Source organism: Numida meleagris, chromosome 5 (genome assembly GCF_002078875.1).
Source record: "Numida meleagris isolate 19003 breed g44 Domestic line chromosome 5, NumMel1.0, whole genome shotgun sequence".
NCBI lineage: Eukaryota > Metazoa > Chordata > Aves > Galliformes > Numididae > Numida > Numida meleagris.
Genome location: NC_034413.1, coordinates 22,568,267 through 22,586,410, shown reverse-complemented (window position 1 = coordinate 22,586,410; position 18,144 = coordinate 22,568,267). Strand labels below are relative to the sequence as shown.

Below are 18,144 nucleotides of genomic sequence, written 5' to 3'. Positions count from 1 at the left end.
TGATTGTACAGATTTCATGCAAGCTTTTAAATTGAAGTATATATTATTTCTTCATATCAAAAGGGGCCCTGTGGACACAAACAAAAGGACCCCTGAACCAAGAACTGTTGTTGTTAAAAAATCCCAAGTGGATCTTGGGATCCAAATATGTGGTGGAAATCTGTATGGAATATTTGTATCAGATGTAGATGATGATAGTCCAGCAAAAGGACCTGATGGCCTAGTTTTGGGTGACATGATACTTGAGGTAAGTTAACAAAACTTTAATGCATGCAGACAAAATGTCTAGGATGGTACACAGAGGGAGTTGTACAAAGAATCTTGCTGTCTTGCAATGGGAGATGTTTTGTGAGTCTGACACGAGAACTGTGAGAATGATACGTAACCTTTATTTTGGCTGAAACATATGAAGATCTGATGATGCAGACCTAGAGGACTACCACTGAGAGCATAGGTTGCATGAGTTCGAAGGACTAATGTATTCTACTTGGAATTAGAAATAACTGTTCTCATCTAAATGGAAAACCTTGAATGCAATTGCTATATGAGCAACAAAGTTGGGAATTTGGAACGTACTGTGAAACAGAACAATATTGAACTTAACACAGTGAAATTCTAATGAGTCTTTGGGGGGAAATTGTGAAATGTCTTTGATTCTACTATCTTTATTTGACACGAGAATATTTCTCTACTTGCAGGACTGTTAAGATGCTGTGTATTTTTTTATGAGCTTTTCAGATACAGCTGAACATTAATACTCTCTGAGTGCTGAGATTCTCCTGTTGTGCCTCTAGTATTCAGATGTAGATCTTGCTTTGAAATTGTGTTTCTGACTTCCCTCAGGCAACCTGTTTCCCCTAAAAATATTAAATTAATTCCCGCTTGAATTCTACAGTTCTCAGCTTAACTTTCAATACTATTTAAAAGAAGTGTAAGCTGTCTCTCATGGTGTATGCCTGCTGCATTCAGTTTGTATTTTGTTTTCTACAGCAACCCCTGCTAGACATTTTAAGGTACGAACTGCTATAGTTAAGTGGCAAGATTCACTTGTATGTAGAGTCTTCCATTATGAAAAACAGACTCACTTTGCATGTTTTTGAAGCTCACCTAATTCTGTTGTCGGTTAAGATTTGTATCACGCTTAGAGGTTTTGTGTTTTTGTAGTATGGATCCATTGATATGCGAACTAAAACAGCTGAGGAAGCTTACCTCGAAATGTTGAAACCTGGAGAAAATATCAAAATAAAGACTCAATACAGAATTGAAGAATTTAATAGGATAAAAGAGCTTCCTGGAGATGGATTCTTTATCAGGTATTTTAGCATGACTGGTAATGACAAAGTAAAGCAGTTAGGATAATGTGCTGGCTATCACGAGAGAGATTGTGCATCCATTTCACCACATTTTAGAAATTAAAAGTTACTAATATATCCCAGCTAGTATCTTGACAGCGAGTACACAATCTGTAACATATTAAGTCTGCATGTTTCATTGTAAACTTCTGTGCTCTAATCCATTCCATTTTTTTCAAAGTAAACCTGTTCTGTGTTTGAGTTGATGGGGATCAGCTGAAGAGTGTATTTATGTCTTCCCTTCCAGAGCACTTTATGACCGTCTGGCAGAGGTGGAACAGGACTTAAGCTTTAAGAAGGATGACATTTTGTATGTTGATGATACTTTACCACAAGGAAACTTCGGTTGTTGGATGGCTTGGCAGCTAGATGAGAATGCTCAGAAGCTGGAAAGAGGACAGATTCCCAGTAAATATATGTGAGTGATAACCATACATGTTACTTACTTTGGTCTTTAAAAGTGTCTGGCTCATGATATGTGATGTAAGACTTGTTTGCTTCTCTCAGTTCTAGGAGATATTAATTCTCAGATGCCATTTTATGGGTGATGTATTTAAATACATTTCTCTCCCAACTCAGTTTTAATGCCACTAAGTACCAGTGTTTTTATTTTTCTGTGAACAGAGGTGTTAATATAAGACTGCATCAACCGCAATTGCGTAATGTTGGTAGAACAGTTCAGGGGAATGCAGGAATTAACATTTTCAATTTGTTACCAAAATCACATGAATTATTACTCAGTTATATATTTTGTTTGTTCATCTCCCTGCTTTCCTTTATATTTTCTTCTAATAATCTTTTTTCCATGTTTTAACTCATAATTCATCCTGATCATGGGAACAATGGCATGATGTGGAATGTGTGAAAGTTCTCTATACACATATGAACACACATGTCGTTGATAAACTTAGTACTAGAAGATGCATAGTAAAACCAACATTTTACATATGTTATGTGGCCAGAGTATTTGTGCATATGTAAATAAAACTGCATGTTCTTTTGGATTGATAACAGATCATTTGTAAGGATTACTATAACATGTGGCATCACAGAAAGAATGGGTTCTTCAGTTGTATGTGGGGCTGGTAGGTGCATGCTGCTCTTTGTGCCTGGAAAAAATTTGCCCTGATTGTCAGAATAGTCAGTCATCTGCTGTGCTCTATTTATAATAAAAGAATCATGAAGAAATGATGATAGGATGAATTTTCCGATGCTTATTATTTGATTATTGTTAACGTATGTTTCTGATCCATTTCCTGCTCACACTAAGGCTCGAGACTGTTATTTCCAGGGTGTTCCAGATGCAGCAGTGGTATTGATTGTCAATAATAATAATAATAATAAAAGATATGTCTAAATACCAACCACTTACTCTGTTCTGCTATAGGATGGATCAGGAATTCTATAGGAGACACAGCATGTCTGAGACTAAAGATGAAAACAGCTCTTCCAAGACATTGTCAGCAGCAGCACGAAGGTCATTCTTCAGGAGAAAGCATAAACACAAACGAAGTGGTTCCAAAGATGGCAAGGATTTGCTGGCTCTTGATACAATCAGTACAGACTCAATTCCATTCTTGGATGGCAAGTACCTTTGTTATATTCAAGAGGATATCTTTTTGTTTTCAAATGACTGCTGCAATACATTTAAAAAATAGTCTACCTTTCTGGATGGTATTCATATAAATGACAAATGTACACTTCTTATAGTAGCAAAAAAAAATATCTGTATTAAATAGTAAGCTAGATTATGTCTAATTAAAAAAAAATGTGTTGTGAAAGAAGGAAATGTGAGGTTCAATTATTTTAAAAAAATGTCTTTTTTAAGCTGTCAGGTTGGGAAAATTGCAATAATTGTTAGTGAGCATTTTTGTATTTCTCAAGACCCTTCTCTGCTGAAAAGCAGATATTAAGTTGTTTTCACGATTACAGTTACCACATTGTCTGAAGAATGCCGGGAGAATAATGTCTACTTTTATAATTCTTTTGTGTGTGTAGATTCTGCAAGTCTGGCATATCAGCGTGTACAGAAAGTGGACTGTACCTCTCCTAGACCTGTGCTTATTCTAGGACCATTACTTGATGCTGTGAAAGACATGTTGGTCAAAGAATCTCCAGGAAAATTTTGCAGATGTCCTCTTGGTAAGTATGGGAATATAACTAATATCTTCTGCCTTAGATGGTAACATCTGTATGTGAATTAAATGGTAGCACAAAGGTAGAAAACAGCAAGAATCTTGGTTTACAGACTGCTCTGTTAGTCTTGTTAGCCTGTCTGTTAGTCTTAGCCTGTGCCTAAAAAATGAGCAGTGACTCTCTTCTGATGCCATGTAACAGAGGTTATGAAAGCTTCCCAACAAGCCATTGAGAGAGGTGTGAAGGATTGCCTATTCATAGATTATAAACGGAGGAGTGGACATTTTGATGTGACAACTGTTGCTTCAATAAAGGAGATAACAGAAAAGGTGAGTCACTATTAATGCTGTAGTTCTTGGTAAAATGTGCATTATATAGTCATACTAAAGAGCAGGGAAAGTGGAAATTTTGTCTTGGCATTGTCCGGTGAATTGTTCCCCAGGCCGCTGAAGAAAATAAAATTAAGTCGTTATGTATAACTGCTTAAAGATAGTTTCATATAAGCCCATCTTTGTAGAGACTGGGAATGTTCATGTTCTTTTGCAGTATTGTTATGTAAAGTGAAATAATTTTTTTTAGAATCCATAGGTTTCGCCTCCCTATAAAATGACAGCTTAGTTGTTTTTTTTTTTTTTTTTTTTTAAACAGTTCAATTTAATGCAGTCATATATATGCTTGGACTCTTTAACTGAATGAGTGTTTTTCATTTACATTTAATCTTAGGATTGTCATTGTCTGCTTGACATCGCTCCTCATGCCATTGAACGGCTCCACAGTGTTCATATCTACCCTATTGTAATTTTTATTCGCTACAAAAATGCCAAACAAATCAAGTAAGTTTGTTAGGGATGTAATTCAGTGATGTTTATTTTAACTTAAAATTCGTTTGTGTCTTTGTTAATTTCTTTCATACTGTTAATCTTAAATGTATATCAAATGCAGAAATTAATCCTCACAAAAGCCACCTGTGAAGCACATGGTCTTGACTTTATTTTGATTGCATGACAATTAAGTGAATCATTCAAAGAAATCAAGCAACATGTACCAAACTGTGTGTACTCAGGGAGGTATTCAGGTCCTCAGTCACACTGCTGCAGTAAACTGTAAGATAGATATGAGTGTGAGTCATGATAATATTGCGTATTAAATGAAGAGTTTCCTTTTCTCATTGGGGACAAGTGTGAGGATGCACTGACAGTTTCCTCTCCTACATTTTGGACAATTGATCCTTAACCTTGACTTTACCACCTTCATTCTCCAGTAGAAACAGCAATGGAAGTCACCCTTTGTCATAGAGTGAGTGTACTGTGGTCTTGTCAGGCAGCGCTCTTTAAGTAATTGGGAATTTCTTTCTCAAGTATAGGCAGGAACAGGATATGGGAGTTAGAAACCCCAGTCTTTCCCCTGATATTTTAGGAAGCGTTTGTTCCTTTTGACAGAGGTGGGAAAAGTGATGTAATCTCCCTACATAAGTATTAAGAAACAGTTTTGCTTTACTTTGGCTGTCTTCATTTTGAAAGTTGAAGACTAATATTCTTGATCTTTAGGTAAATATGAGGACTGTTCAATAAAGGAGATAAGTATCACCAGTTTCAAATATAAGCAAGACCTAAAGTTATGTGGTGTATTTTGTTATTATTATAGGATCATACACTGAATGATAAATGGAAGTGTCATGTCCTGGTATCTTGAGCCTGTTTGAAAACTGAATAGTGAGCATTGAAGCTATTTTTTTTCTTTTCAGTGACAGGAAGGAAAGCTTTCTAACAGCTATCGAGTAAGATGAACTGGACTGTTCTGGACAGCAATATGTTTTTTTTCTTAAGCTGTGTATGTTTTTTTTTCCTCCCCACCTCCAGATTGCATAATTTCAGAATCCCTCACAGCACTGATGCTACCTGAGTTGTGATTATTTTAATTTATAAAATTGTGCTTCATTTCTCACTTCTGTAAGAAACTATGGCTATATTGCATCCAATACGTATCTATATGAGCTTACTAGTTGATTATAAACTTTGCCCTCTTTTAAACAGAATCCCCTACTGGGAAACTGAAGCCTGATTCAGAGGAGAGTGCTACAAGCTTTGGTCTAAATGAAGATTTTTACCAATTCTCCATATTTTTTTTTCTTATTTTATTCATAACAGTTTATATAACAGTGACCTCATCAATGTGTCTTATATAAGGTGACAGAGAAATAGATATAAACTAGAAGAGTATTCTCTTATTTTTGATTTGCACAGTGCTTGGTATTTTAGGTCCTTTAAATGAGCGGCACTGTGGTCTAACTCTGTGTAGGGTACACTAGCATTCTTTCTCCTTCAGCTTGTACCCAGTTTCTGAGATGTAAGGAAGACTCTTGCTCTTATAGCAAATAAAAATTCATAGAACAGAAATGATTCTCATGCCTATGTTGATACTGCTGAACCACAGTAGATGGCAGTCTGTGCACAGCATTATGGTTGCAAATTAATTAGTTTCTTATGTTCACCAAACTAAAGGCAATTATGTATTTCAAGTGAACTTAAAAAAAAATCTTTCTCTTTATTCTCTTTTTTTTTTTTCTTTTTCAGAGAGCAAAAAGACCCAATCTTCCTGAGGGACAAAGTTACACAAAAACATTCCAAAGAACAGTTTGAGACAGCTCAAAAAATAGAACAAGAGTACAGCAAATACTTTACAGGTTAGTATCTAATCAACATTTCACTAGGAACGCAGCAGCAATTTATTCACTTTACGCTGTAATTTGAAATACCTTGTTTGATTCAAAAGATTGGTTGCTTTTTTTTTCATTCTACTTCCACATTTGGCAACCTCATGCTCTGGTGTTTCATTTTACAGGAAGAAAAAAATCTCAAGATAAGTGCTATCCTTTGCTTTTACATGTTTTGAGTTTAGGAAATTATGAATTTTGCATTTGAAGGAGATTGTGAGAATATTTTATTACAAGCCAAGGCTACCAGAAGTACAGTGAAGATAATTTGATAGTGGCAGATGACACTGCTGTTAGTTTTACTGCATATGAGGAATAATTTGCTCTGTAGTTGTGTTAAAAGAAAAACAAACTAATGAACAAAAAGTGCATTGTGATTTGAAATAATTCAACTTAAGAGGCCTTTTTAACACTTTAATATGTATAACTCGAATCTTGGATTGAAGCTAATACTTTGTTTACCAGGGAAATGCTGCTGTGTTCAAAGATTGCCTGTGCTTATTTCAGAGCATGTTTCCCTGTGGTTCTACATGCATTCAAAAGAGTAAGGGTGAAATCCTATCCATCTTTAATGTGAGTGGCAACACAACTTAAAAAGAAGAAAAAAATAAACAAAACAACAGCCCCCAAACCAAACAGAACCCAACCTCACACCCTCAAAATAATGGGATTCTTACAGAAGTATTTTGAAATATACCTGCCAAGTGCAGGGGAGTGGAAGGTGGGAGGATGCATTTAATACAGAGCTATCATGGTGTATCCTGAGAGAAGTTGCACATACTCAACAGTCAGTTGCCTGATATATAATGGTAAGACAAATATTAATCTAAATGATATCACACATCATCTTCTGCTAATTGTTAAGCTATTTGTTGTGTTTTAATTTTACCCTGCTTGTGAAAGTGGACTCACTTAAACAAGGTGCTTCATGTGCCTTCTCACATGGCCTGTGGGAAGGGCCTCCCTCTGTTAGTGCCAAATATAGCGGGCTCCAGCTGTCATTGGCTCTTCCAGATGCTGGTAGTCAGATAGGATTGCTGTTCAAACTGCACTGATGTGTAGGCTTGTTGAGATCATAACTTGGTGCATAAGATAAGGCTGTAGTTAAGCATATTGGGTATAGTAGCTTCCTCACGAAGCTATGTGAGATACTCTCCAACCTAAACTCTGTGATTACTTTAAGTGCTGGCTTTTTTTTTTTACTAATGAATTATTTGAGTTGGCTTTGTTTTCTGTACCAAATTATAAGCACAGTTTGTAATCTAAGTTGTTCCTAAATGCCATTCATCACCTTTCATAGGCTGTTTTGCTGCATTCTGTATCCAAAATCATATGACATCAATACCTGCAGTGTATACTGCAGAGTCAATTATTTTTTCTTAACATAAGATTAAATTCTGTCTTCTCAAAACTGGAAATGACACCTCAAGCTTTGTAGACGTCTGTATGCTTCCAGCATTAGTGTTAGGCCAGATGTTTTACTGATGTATTTCTCAAGTCATGAAGTTCCTCACTTTTTAAGTCTTAAGGGTTCCACATTTTCCCCTCCTGTGTCAGTATTGGCATTTTACTTCTTATAACTGGTATCTTTAGCAAGGGTAGAATGCAAGGTGTCCTTTGTTTACTTCTTGAGTCAGTCTTCAGGGAGTTGCTTGCTGTTGGTCTTGTGTTCTTTGAACATAATTGTCAGTAAGAGTTGAGGTAGCAATCACAGCTGTTTTATTTAGCTCTGCTTTCTGTAAGCTGCCTCATAATGTGTTTCTAATATTTGCAAATAGTGTCTAGTTGCTACAGCTATAGTCTCTACGTATATGACCACATAAATTCAAAACTTGTAGCACCACATGCTGAACAGAGAAGGGTTATTACATAGTATGTTCTGACCATTTTTAGACTTAAACTGCTACCTGATGCCTCTGAAAATAGTACGTGGAAGACTAACAAAACAGTTGTCTTACCTGATTATAGCCATTAATTCTCCTGCTTCCCTGGGCTGTTTTAACAGCTAGCAGAAGAGACTGTGTATTGACATTTGACCTCCTTGCTCTGTTTATTCTTCTCCCTGTTTTAATACTCATGCATCTGGAAAATATTGAATTGAGTAAATTAATTCTGATCTGTTGATAAACACTGTAAAAATGCCCAAGACTGCTCTTTGTACTTAGTCATAACTTTCTTTCAGCCTAATTTTTTTTTTTGGGTGGGGGAAATCTTTTTCTCTAGGCATTGTCCAGGGAGGAGCCCTTTCAAGCATTTGCACTCAGATTATGACAACTGTTGATCAAGAACAAAACAAAGTCCTGTGGATCCCAGCTGGCCCACTGTAGATTTATTTTTGCTGTGAAACTGCTTTGCAGGCGTAAATAACCAACTAACTTTCTATTCAATGGACTCTGTCCGTTTCTGTCTTTATAAAGATGTAAGTATGTGATTTCTGTTTCATGAACGGGAACGATAACACTGAGCACCAGAAGAACCAACGAGGCATTCGGGAAGGATAGATCACTTGTCTCTTCCACTGTACGTGTACATGTGACAGGTTGGCACGTGGGGTACAACCTGTGTGTACTTGTCCATAAATAATGAATTTAGCAATGCTGCAAAACCCTGTAGAATGACAAGTTTACAAAAACCTTTTCAAAGTATTTGGTTGTTGCTGTTTACTTGAATGTCTTTTTTTGTTGTTTTTTTTTCTGTTTTGTTTTGTTTTATAACTCTGTGTCCTTTCACGTAATGAGGTAACTCTCCAAAACAGAGTGAAATTCTGAATATGAGTGAATGGTTTATGCATGTGACTCTTACCTACAGTTGTTACCATTTCTGAGCACATTGACTCGACAGCCAGATAATGCGGGATTTTATCGGTACGTCTTGGGAGTAAGTTCCGAAGGAAGTACACTCCTCTACAGGGCAGACCACTGTTTGTATTATGTCAACACTTGTCTGTCAAAGATACTGTTTCTTGTCTAATGCATGAATCTGCTGTTTAAACGTCATAATATAACTGAACAATCCAAGCTTAACGTGTGTTGAGAAATACCAATTTTTGGTTGTTGGGCCTGGATAAAATACTGGTGGGCAAGAGTCATGAGCTAGGCCTAGCATGCTGTGTTCTGTCACTTTCAGATACTGTAAATATGGAAAGCTTACGTTGGTGCAATTTTGCAGGGTAATTCTGAAGCTTTGTATTTCAGTGTGTAGCATTCACATAGATTGTTTTTTATTTAAGAGCAGCCACAGGCTTAGGGCTTCGATTAAAAGCCTTTAGAAAGGTACTGAATTGTTAATGTTTTCACTGTAAAAAGTAAGTGATCATCTAGTTTTGGTTGCAATACTTACTTACTTATTGTACCAAACTCCATTGTATCAGTTCCCTTTTTGGTTTTTTGCACTTCTGACTCTGTGTTCCTAACACAGGTTTTGTACCTGTCTCTTCTGTCTCTTGTGCCATGCTTTTTGGGTACTGTATTTTAATTGTTTTTAAAATATAATTTGAGTAGAACTGCTTTTCAGTTGTTGTTCCTAACATTTCATTATGTAGAGGTTTCTAGTTTTACACTACAACCTACAGTTTTGTTTGTTTGCAGCTTGTTTAAGTAAAAAAGGGATTCTTCTTGCACAGGTCTTCAAAGAAGGATTTGGTCCTAAATTTAAATTCCATTTTACAGATGCTGTTTTATAGTTCAAAGTACTATATATAGTTACATACTATATAGAGAGAGTATTTTTGAACTGTAATAAGTACAATATATATACAGTATTATTTTATTTACTGTTATACCATACTGTTATAATACTGTATATATATAAATTAAAAAAAGAAGGTGGTATGCATGTATTTGTCATGGTGAGGGACAGCAGTTATTTTTCATTTACTTCATTTTTGTTTCTTTGTTTTTTAAAGTTTGAGGTCAGAGTAGACTTCAGTGGTACAACTGAAACAGACAGGTACTGTTCTGACATGATTTTTCTGTACTAAAATAAAAATGTCACTTTGTATCAAAAAAAAGTTAAAGAAACTGATTACTAAATAAAGGTCAATTTCTATAACTTGAATTCTGTGTAAAAGATGCTTGTAAACATTCTTCCTGACTGTTTAGTTGAATCTCAAAATACACTTTATTTTTTGCCTAAAGTTGTATATGAGTTCAAGTGTCCATCTTGAGAGAAACAAATTTTGGTTTTGTGTTTTTGCCCAGCCTTGTGTACGTAAATGCCAAAGACTTAAAAAAAAAAAAATGCTGGAGGCAAGAAAGGAGATTTTAAGTTATCGTATTTTTAACTTTCTGTGGCCAAGTGGTATGTAAAGATTTCATACAGAAATTTTGTTTCCTATTTGTTTCCTGCAAATGCAGGATTTAATGGGAGAATAAATCTATCACTGTTATTTTCAAGACTGTATCCCTAAGAATTCCTACCTAAAGTTCATGTAAAATCTGGAAGGTCAAAATGTTTATTAATAGTTCAAAGGTATGTAGAATTTCGTATGTCAGTTTTTATGCTTCAGATAGATCAACCTGTTCTGTTAATTGAATTATCTTAAAGTTTAGGAAAGTTATTGCTGTATATTAATTTTTCTGCTTCATCAGTTGGTTTATTCTCAAATGCTAAATGGTCAACTTGAGCAGGCAAAACTGGAAGATGGTCAGCAACCCAAATACCTACAAATAGCCTTCGGTTGTAGGACGAGACATGCACCTTATCTGCATTTCTTCAGGAAACAAACGAAAAAGTAACAACACTCCCTCCCAAAAAAAAGAACAACAAAAAAACACCAGCAAAACAACCATGGCACCACCTTCAAATAGAGGACAAATTAAATGAGGATAGGCAGGTTTTGGCAGATCTGTCAGTAAAAGCTATGCCATGCATGCCTACTGATCACAAGGAAGTAGAGTTGAAGGCTTGGTTAAACATGAGTCAGATTCCTTTATCTCCAATTGAGTTCCATGACACACTATTTGATTTTATAATACTACATGGTGGACCTAGATTTGATTGTTGTTTTCAAAGTAATAACTTTATCCAGGTGTTTAAATAAGAATATAGCTCTGTGACTGTTTTGACAATGCTTTAAAGGTAATGTAGTTAGAGGAGAAAATCTGCAACATGTCCCCCTTCTGCTTGTAACTTTTTTACTTAATTTCCCACAGCTAAACTGTGACATAAGATGGCTGAAGATACTGCATCTCACCTGTATGATCTGTTGTTAATATATCAACAAGTATTTATCTATGTGCTTACAAGCCTTTGCATTGTGTTTGCAATGACCTGAATTGTAGGGCAAGGGTTTGCTAGACACAGACTTACAGTCCAGCAGCTGCCAACCCTTCTACATCAGACATGGGTTCTTTTTCAGTGTCTGATAAATTTGTTTCATGATCCTTTTCAGCAGATGCCAGTCATTGTGCTAAACGGTCTTGATCAGCTTTCCTAGATGCATCTCAGATGGATGTATTTGTGGTCTTCTGATCTTCTGATCTTTTCCAGAGTTATGTTTGAAGCTGCATATTATCTCTAAGATTTCACTTCCATTTCACAATAGACGGTTTATTTTAAAACACTCTGACACTGGAAAAAATGTGCACTGCTTTGGAAACTGAAGAGATTGCTGTGAAAAATAGAAATGTCCAGCAAGGCAGACTTCCATGTTGTGGAATGTCTTGTGAAGGTCCCAGGCCCACAGCAGGAACTCAGCAGTACATAAATGGTGCTTGGTCTCTTCCTGAAAATTTTGTTACGTGTCAGCATAAGGTTTGGGGTTTTTTTTAATCATTTGGTTGCTTTTAAAAAGAGGTGTTTTGGTTTATTTTTTGTCTGTCGGCCTTAGGTCTCTGTCATTTGCTTAGAAAATGTCTGTGTTTTTCTCTAAAAAAGTACATTTCTGATGGACATTTGATAGCAAATGTTTAACTCTTCAAGTTACATTCTTTTCCTTTAAGTATTCAAAGAGGCGCTTTTACTAGCACAGCCTGAATCCAAAACCGGCTGAATGGAGGATTCTGTCACATAGGTGTAAACATACTAGCTTAAACTGGGATTGTTCTGCACTGTTTTAACCAACAGTTCCCTACAAGCTTTCCTAAGAATGGTTGTTTGTTAGTTACTTAATAAATAATTATAGGTTAGCCTAGCAAGGTGAAATTTAAATGCTGTCTAGATTTTGGGGTTTTTTTTTTTAGATACAATATGCATAAAAAGCATATTGCAAATAAAAAAAACCAAACTATTTTAAATTCTGGAAGTTATTTTGTAGCTCTTTCAGTACTGAAAATGTTTTGAATTTTTTTTATATTTTATATTCATTTCATATGGTAAGTTAGTTTAAGAACAGCAAGAAAGGTACTTTTAAGGTTCTTTGATTTTAGTGGATCTCATCCAGTTATGAGTTTGTGATTAATTTTGCTTAACAACACACACCTCTTAAAGGAGCAATAAGTTTTGTGGGTTTTTTCCTATGTGTAAAGTGTGAAATTCCAGATGATTTTTTTTAATGTAAACAACTTTTTTAAAATGAAAGATTTCCCCCAAAAAATGTAGAAGGGAAAGAGACAGAGATCTACACATTGTTTTAAAAATCAAATCACCAATTTCTTTATACTTTGTAGCCTGGTCATTTCACGTTATGATGAATTATCTGTCATTGCTGTGTTTTATTGCCAGAACATTAAGTTCTGTGTGTGTTGAGTAAGTTATTTTCTGTGTCTGGCATCTTGAAATAACATCAGTTGCGGTGAACATTCTCAGAGATACTGTGTCTTGATTTATGACTGTTTCCTTCAGTCATTCACTGTGTAGAGGGAATCTCTAAGGACTAGAATACTACCACCGGTAAGCAAATAAAAAACAACACCAAAACAAAAACAAAAAAACCCACTTCCTAAATGTCAGCACTGGCCTTTTGTAATATTGTGAGTCCTTCCCGTCTTCCAAAAGATCTCTTAAAAGTTCTGAAAACAAGTACAATGAACTCTGAACTTAATCCAGGTATGTACTGCATTTTTTAACAAAAAGTATGAATTCTATAAGATTGAAACCAAGTTGTTCAGTGCTGAACACTTTAAAATATCTCTGATAATACTTGACTCTTATTTGCAATGTCTTTTTTCTTTTGAAGTCTTTTCAGTGCAAATGTGAGTGACATTTCTTATGTAATCTTCCCCATGCTCCTTCTCTGAAGGCTGGGGACAGTCAGCTTTCTTGAAATGGTGACTTTACTCTGCAGAGAAAGTAACACTTTTCCCACAACTTTTGCTTCTAATCTTGCTGCAGATTCATCTTCTCTCATCAGAACTAACACTGATCAAAATCATCATAACTTAATAAACCAAATTTGTCTACAAGTGGTAAAATTACTTTCTTCAAATCATTTCAGTGGTTAACCCAGTTAAGGCAGTATTTATAGTGAACCTGTGACAAACCTCAGTGTTTCAGTTTGAAGTTTGCCTGATGTTTAGGTAGTACAAGCGATGATAGACTGGAAATCTCTTGTTTCATTCTAAGAAGGGCAAGGGCTCTAAATATGATTTTGAATATTGTAGTTCTGTGATGACAGTTACTTCCAAAGGTTTGAGAGGATGATTCCAGTGGAATTGGTGATGCCGAGGTAAGTTACAGGCTCACATGTGAGAGAAAAAGTTGTTTTCCACTGTGAAGATGTGTTTTGAAAGTGCTAGCAATTGCTTATGTTGTTTTAGTAACGGGTAGGCTTGTGATGCAAAAATAAGTAGTATAGTTTCTGAAAAACTCTAATACATGGTGCAGAATTCCAGAATGGTGATACACACTGCAAGTCATCAGCAACCCTTAAGGTTGGTCCCATAGTTACAAATGTGTATTGCTTGTATCTCAGGTTGGCTGAACTGTGTGATCCTGCACAGCTTCTGGCTACAAATGTGAAGTGAATACCGCAGCTTTTGTTCTCTGTCTTATGCTGCAGTAAAAAAATGTGTCTTTAACAGCTGCAATTATGGTTTGATCTTTTGAGACCTGCTGTGACTGATTCGCTTTTCAATTATTTAGAATACATTTTTCAGGGTTCTACTATGTAGTTTGGGCCAGAATGAGTACTTTACAGCTACAGAATAACTCAAATGAAGTTGTAAGATCCATTGCATGTCTTCTCCCCTCTGCCCCCGCCTTACATAGCAGAGTTTCCCTCAGAGCCACAGAATTTGGACTCCAGGAGGCACTTGAATTCGGAAGCATGGACTGCACTGGCTTCAATCCACGGCTGTACTCCTCCATGTGATACTTCCTAATGCTTCAGTTTTTGCGTGAGCTAACTCTAGCAAGATGTTTTGAGTCCTGGCTTCAGTGTGCTTGGATAATTTAAAGGACACGACAGCAGTTCTGTGCCTTCCAGGGCTTCATGCTGTTCCTTGGCTGTCTAAGCCCTTCTTGAGGCCACTTGGTGCTTCAGAAGAGCATGCAGATATTTTTTGTTTGAGGGAAAACCTTGTTACTTTGATGAGAAAGTTTTCCTCTTCCCAGGAGAGCACTGAGTAGAGTAGAATGCTGGTAAAATGAGATTTCTGACTGGTAATTGCTGCTGTATTTATCCTTTATTTGTTCACTGCTGTGTGTGTATGTAGCCAGATAACTTTGGCAAGTGCTCCTTGAAATTTTTCTCAGAATAGGAATGAACGTCTGGTTTATCAGAGAACACTGTTATGGGTAAATCAAAAACCAGACCTCTCCTTTATGACTGGACGAGTATTCACCTTTGCTTTAGTCTCTCTCCTGTTAGTATGTAAGTGTGTCTCCCATGCAGCGCAGCCTTTCCATTTGCACCGTTTCCATGTTTCATGCTTCACTTTTAGCAGTGCTCCTCTACTTGCTTATTTAAACTCAGATTTTTTTTTTCCACTGCTGATGTAACATAATCTCTCTCTTCCTCACCGTTTTATCTAATGCTAAAGTATTTGAGGGCATTATGTAAAGTCTGTTTCATAAAGCATGCTCTGTGGTTGTGTATTAATTACTGATTTGGTTCTAGGCACTTATTATACTCACTGTTTGTGATCTTGTGAACAGCAGTGGCTGATTCACTTCAGTATTCAGCAGCCTGCAATTTTGGATAATGTTTTAGCAAGGCTTCCAAGCATGAAAGTGATGTCTTATGTTTCCACCAGTGTCAGCACTATGTTCTTAAGAGAAATGACTTGGTAAGCAACAGAAGACAACTTGAGAAACTCCACGCACCTGCCTTAGGATTTTGTCACCTCTGGTGGCTTACAGAAGCTGCAAGTTTTGAATTAATTTGGATTTCCTTCTACACTGTTCTTGTTCTGTAGTAAAGCAGTGCTATTAAGGTGTGCGGAAGTATAGCTGAAATGGCTTGCTACAAATTAGAGATTCACAAATAGTGCTCAACCATCAGGAGAAATGAACTGTTGTTATTCTAATTTTGACCTTTTTGGTATAATTTAAGTTGCTACTGAAGTTACAAGAGGACAGTTTATAAGAAGAGGTATGAAATGTTAGAATTCACTAGAATTGCATATCTTATTTCTTTCCCATCCTGGTCTTGTGCTAAAGCCCAATTTTTATTGTGATCCCTCTGTACGATAACGCTTTTGCAGATTTAATCAGTAGTACACAATATGATGGAAAGAAAGTACAACAAACCATTGCTGGATGTTAGAAGTTGGGGGCTCTTAAGATCCTTTTTAGTTCTCTTACTTGCAGTGAGGTCCACTCAGAAGCAGAAATCCCTTTGTGAACAATTAAATCAGAGTCTGAAAGGCATTTTCTTTCTTTCTTTCAGTAGTTTGTAGTGAGACTTTCAAACTCCCTTAGGTTAAGAAATCCGGTGTCCAAACTAAATGCATCAGTGGCACCTTAATACTTATTTGTCCTTGTTCTAGTTTAATTTCTCAGCCTCAGAGTGATGCCAAGCACTTTCAGCTTTTGTTTATTAAGCTAAGCAAGCTTACCTTGAAGTCCCTTATAGGTTCTTAATTTCTGCTAGCTCATCTCTTCACTTTTTCGAAGTTGAATGGAATAACAGGTTTACTACCCCATGAACAAATGGAAATGCTGCTTTCCAGGCATTAAAGTCAACACTGTTAAAGGAGCAGAGCTGCTGGCTCAAGGCAATGAAATTTATTGGAGCAAGGAAAGCTTTGTTTACAGACAGTTTCTAGCTCTGCCGCAGTCTTACCTTGAGCTTTGGAACAGACTGTTACTTTGCTGTTGAATTCTTAAAGGAGGTCTTTAATCCAGAGGCAACTTCTCAGGGATACCAGATGCAAACCAAATCTGTTTAGAGGATTTATCTCATCTTTCCTTTGCCTTCTGCTACTTGTCAGATGTATTTGTTTAAGTAAGTGTTCTGACATAATGCATTGAATTGGCCTGCTTGATGCTGCGAAGTTGTGGTTCTGTGTCCTTACCTCAGGAAAAGTATAAGTTAGGTCAGCTAACCTGTCCCCTGTGGGATTCCCGCTAGAATATATGAAGGATGCTCCTTTTTTTTTTTTTAACTCTGCAAATATAGTAGACAACAAGTATAATTCCTGGAAATCAGTGGTACTTCAGAGAGGTAAGTGGTTGATTGATAGTTTCGTGGTCAAAGTGAAGCAGAAAACTGCCCGACTGTTCAGGATGAGGCTGATGGATTATGTACACATACAGCATTCTGGTTCTCAGCCTTGTGTTTGATTTTTTGCTGCAGCTACCTTAAAAAGCTATTTTGAGTCTAAAAGTTCTATTTCGAAAATGTAAATGAAATTTTTGAAGATGCTCAAAATGGAACATTTGATTTGTTAGGCATTTGACTTCAGCAGTGGTATGACTTGTTCTATTTCATCTATTTCACAGTATGTGTTCTTTGCAGGAAAATATTCTTTTCTCACAGAAAAATTTAAATTTCTCATTTTCAGTTTTCTTGATCTCTTCCCAACAAAAATTCTTTTTTTTTTTTTTTTTTTTTTTTTTCCCAACCTAATGTATTGGCTGGTGATTTGGGAGCGTCTGGACTTGCAACATCTGGAAAGGCCTTGCAGCTTTTCACTGTTGGCAGGGATAGAAGCCAGACGCAATATAAAAGCTGTCTCAAGCCAGCTATTCAAAAATTGGGCTATACCTTATAATTACTCATCATTAAAAGTTTTGTTTGGGGATATTTAGTCTGTGTAGTAGACAGAATGTGTTGATTACGAAAAAATAAATCTGGTGTGTGTGACTAAACCTTACTTTTCCCAGTGTGTTAATATAGCCAGCACCAAAAATACAAGAGCTGAAAAAAGACTTCTAGAAGTATTCCTTCAACAGAAAAAATAATACATGGGAGGTGACTTGCATTTTTATAAAATCTTATTTTCAAATTTGAAAAGCTCTCCCTTTGTGCAGACTGACACATCGAGCATCATGTCTGACATTCTATTTATTTTTATAGTTACAACACTTCTTTTTACAGCCATTTGTATTTTTTCTCCTAAGATGAGGGGCAGACTTTTAAACTGTCATCTGCAAGGTCACAAGCATGACAACAGTCTTCTCTTGGTTTTTCATTGTTGGATTTTTTTGGTGGTTTTTTTTTTTTTTTTTTTTTGCAAATCATGAAGAATTTTAATAATCCAAAATGAAACCAGACAGTCACATTTAGATTTAATAAAAAATGTGCATTCTGTGAAAATTCCTTGCTTAAGACAGAACATGTTAGCAACTGGTGAGAATTTGCAACCTTAGTGATGACTCTGTCAACAGCTTTCACACACGGCATAAAAAACAAACCACTGGAATCTCAAAATAGTGTATGCAGCAGTCTGTAATACACAGCTAATCAGGGCTACAGTAATGAGGGTTCTGAAGAGATTGAAAAACATTGTGTATTTCTTGTTTGTAAATGTAGCATTGCTTGTGTGTTAATTCTTACCACCTAATATGGGCTACTTTGTAACAATCACTCTGAATTAACAAAGGCATACTAAGCCTTGT

General features: G+C 36.1%; 1 protein-coding gene across 2 annotated transcripts in view; it reads left to right on the top strand.

Moving 5' to 3' along the window:
• The window catches only part of DLG5 (discs large MAGUK scaffold protein 5), a 95,372-nt gene extending 85,115 nt beyond the window's left edge, over positions 1-10,257 (top strand). The window contains exons 25-34 of one of the 2 annotated variants that reach the window (XR_002439377.1): positions 64-247; positions 1,165-1,313; positions 1,600-1,770; positions 2,740-2,936; positions 3,351-3,494; positions 3,690-3,817; positions 4,212-4,321; positions 6,062-6,171; positions 6,709-7,010; positions 8,425-10,257. Coding sequence is in view for 1 of the 2 variants with exons in the window: in XM_021398878.1 (XP_021254553.1) it covers positions 64-247; positions 1,165-1,313; positions 1,600-1,770; positions 2,740-2,936; positions 3,351-3,494; positions 3,690-3,817; positions 4,212-4,321; positions 6,062-6,171; positions 8,425-8,528 (1,297 nt within the window). In the remaining variant the exon portion in view is untranslated. The remainder of the gene's footprint in view (positions 1-63; positions 248-1,164; positions 1,314-1,599; positions 1,771-2,739; positions 2,937-3,350; positions 3,495-3,689; positions 3,818-4,211; positions 4,322-6,061; positions 6,172-6,708; positions 7,011-8,424) is intronic. The other variant, XM_021398878.1, reaches the window with a different exon arrangement.